At 32.2% G+C, this 2,620-nt stretch overlaps 1 protein-coding gene across 1 annotated transcript; it reads right to left on the minus strand.

Annotated features, from left to right (window-relative positions):
• Nucleotides 1-211: 211 nt before the first annotated feature.
• Nucleotides 212-1,750, minus strand: LOC127149441 (uncharacterized). Its single transcript, XM_051084942.1, has 5 exons — nucleotides 1,733-1,750; nucleotides 1,568-1,624; nucleotides 967-1,074; nucleotides 776-835; nucleotides 212-486 (listed from the first exon to the last, which is right to left on the minus strand). Exons 1-5 carry the CDS (start codon nucleotides 1,748-1,750, stop codon nucleotides 427-429), a joined length of 303 nt encoding a protein of 100 aa, XP_050940899.1. The 3' UTR covers nucleotides 212-426.
• Between the last annotated feature and the right edge of the window lie 870 nt (nucleotides 1,751-2,620).

Below are 2,620 nucleotides of genomic sequence, written 5' to 3' on the forward strand. Positions count from 1 at the left end.
CGGTTCATCTTTAATGTCGGTGGATAACCGACATTAAATATGTCTTTAATGTCACTTATGATACATCTTTAATATCGTTTTTCCACCGACATTAAAGCTGTCTTTAATGTCGTTTTTTCAAATTTATTTTTATTAAATCCTTGCATTATTGTCCATTTTGTATGACACCAAATAGTTAAAAACGAAATCTTTTACTTGTACATATACAAAATGAAATCTTAATAATGTGACATTTATATACAACTTGGATCCAAACACAGAAATTATGAAGCTTAATTATTACACTGATCATCCTTTGGAAAAAAAGAAAGAAAGAAAGAAAAAGAATATATTGAGAGAGCAATAACTAAAACTGCAACTAATAGCAAAGTAGAACGCTTCACAAATGACCAACTTCAAGATCTTGTCACAAAGATGAGGGTCTGGCTAATTGTACTCACTTGCAACCATTTCTTCTATTGCAGTCATTTGTTTAGTGATAACTCCCTGTAAAAGACATCAAGATGGTTGAATTGATAAGTAACAATGTTATGACCTAGTTGCTAGTAGAAATATCAAAATATCAAAATATCAGTCCCAATATTTTCTTACTAATACTCAATATTCACACTCAGTAATCTTTTTTCCTTCTACCGCTTACACCACCTAAAAGGCCATTGCCATATTGACAAAGATTTATATGCAAAGATCCTAGACGATATTAATAAGTGAGTGTATGTAATTAATAATAGTGTGCCTTGAAAAATGAACGGTATAAGAGACTTTACCAACGTACTAAATGTGGTAACTCCAACTCTACAAGCACTTCACGAACAAGTTTGCAAAAAGGAGAACCCTGTGAGATGAGAGAAACATAGAGATTTAAAATATTGTTCAAGGGAAGAGAACCATAAAAATATCCACTTCAAGTCATGAAATATAATGAACTTATAACAATAAATTTTGAAAAAAGTCCGATTAAATGACCTCATATGCCCATATTTCTAGTGGAGCAGGTGGAAGCTTTGATGGCTTATAGATAGAACCCTGCAAATAACATAAGCAACAAATGGGCAAGCTATAAGTTTCTGGTTCCTAACAGTGCAAGCTATTAGTCTTGTTTCCATCACCTACATGAACACAAGGCATCATGAAGAACTAGAATGAGACACGCCTAGATATAGTATATTTTGATCACTAAGACTGCTATATAGTGGTTAAACGCACAAAATTTAAGTTTTAGGAGTGTAATGCTCGACATTGAAGAAAAATTCTTTTGCCTAACTAGTTCAACATTGGCATGCTGGCAAAACTTTTAAAATTATCAGCCTTCTCATTTTCTTTTGACCACTTTTTGATTTATGTGTGTCATCCTAGCACAGGGGCCATGATAATCCCAATTTTATTAGATGTCTCCAAAGGAACAACTTTTCATTTTCTTTGCAACATAAGGAAGGAACGATCAACTTTAATGAACAAAAAGAAATCTTTAACTTGAGTAAGCACACAATAAGAAATAATGAGAAAAATAAAAGTAGGATCAAATTGATCATATCAATTGTGATGAGTCCACACCATAGTTCTGAACCAGATACTTGATTATGTCATCTGATTCATACATTGAAACTTCTGTGTTTGGATCAACCTGCAACCAAATACCAAACACAAAGCTTTACACTTGATCAAACGTAGCAGGTTAATCTGACAGGTTGCAACCAAGCCATGCACAACTAAAGCAAGAGATTAAGAAAACTAATAGCAATCTGTACATTGTCGGGAAGGAGGAAACTGGAAATGTTCAATTTTTAAGTAGTGGAATAATTGAGCTTCCAAGGTCATCAATCATTTGGGATGCAAACTTTTGGTGACGAGTTAAAAAATCATATTTTGAGATGCATTGGAAAATAAATAAAAATACAGTAAACCAACAAAATTCATGCTGGATATGTCATATTTTAGCCTCCTTCATTTTTGTTTTGTATGCAAGGCATCAAAGGGGTCATCACAAGATTGAAACTATTGACACCAACTAGACAACATTCACATGTGTGATGTGCCTGGATCATCATGTGTGGCAAATGAAATAATATTCTAAAAAGACCTCAACCATCAGGAGTTTAGTGATAACTATGCAAAGGAACCAATGAAAAACAATGGAGATGCAAGAACCTTCATTTGATAAAGTTTTTTGGGGAAAAATTACCTTCCGACAAAATGGACAACTATATCCGTTGATATACAAGACTATATATATAAAGTTTTTCTTTGAATTTGTAAATTGTGATGTTTGAAACCATAATTAGGTATAATTCACAAGAAATTTATAATTTGGTAGTTTCCATTCATTCTATTTATTTATAATATAAAATTGAGTGACTTTTTTTAGTAACACTTTACGTGAACAAATTAAATTTGGCCTCTTTTATTACAAAAAGGTTCTTAGTTTGCGATGGAATTCCATTGTTGAAGACTTCTATACTCAACAAAAAGGGAAAACAAAACAAAACAAAACAATGGACTCTAAATGGATTAATTACTTGAATGATGTTGCGCATTTAACAATGGCCTTCCAGAGGGACTAACAAAATTTTGATTTACAGTTTTAAAACTTTGAATGTTTTCGTTGTGGTTGAATACAATT

Source organism: Cucumis melo, chromosome 5 (assembly GCF_025177605.1).
Source record: "Cucumis melo cultivar AY chromosome 5, USDA_Cmelo_AY_1.0, whole genome shotgun sequence".
Taxonomy (NCBI): domain Eukaryota; kingdom Viridiplantae; phylum Streptophyta; class Magnoliopsida; order Cucurbitales; family Cucurbitaceae; genus Cucumis; species Cucumis melo.

Bases quoted from the DNA above. Each gene is read 5' to 3' on its own strand.
- LOC127149441 (XM_051084942.1), bottom strand. The intron at 1,075-1,567 runs GTTCAGAACTAT...TTGCACTGTTAG, and splicing joins ATGACATAATCAAGTATCTG to GAACCAGAAACTTATAGCTT. The intron at 487-775 runs GTACGTTGGTAA...TGTCTTTTACAG, and splicing joins AGTTGGAGTTACCACATTTA to GGAGTTATCACTAAACAAAT.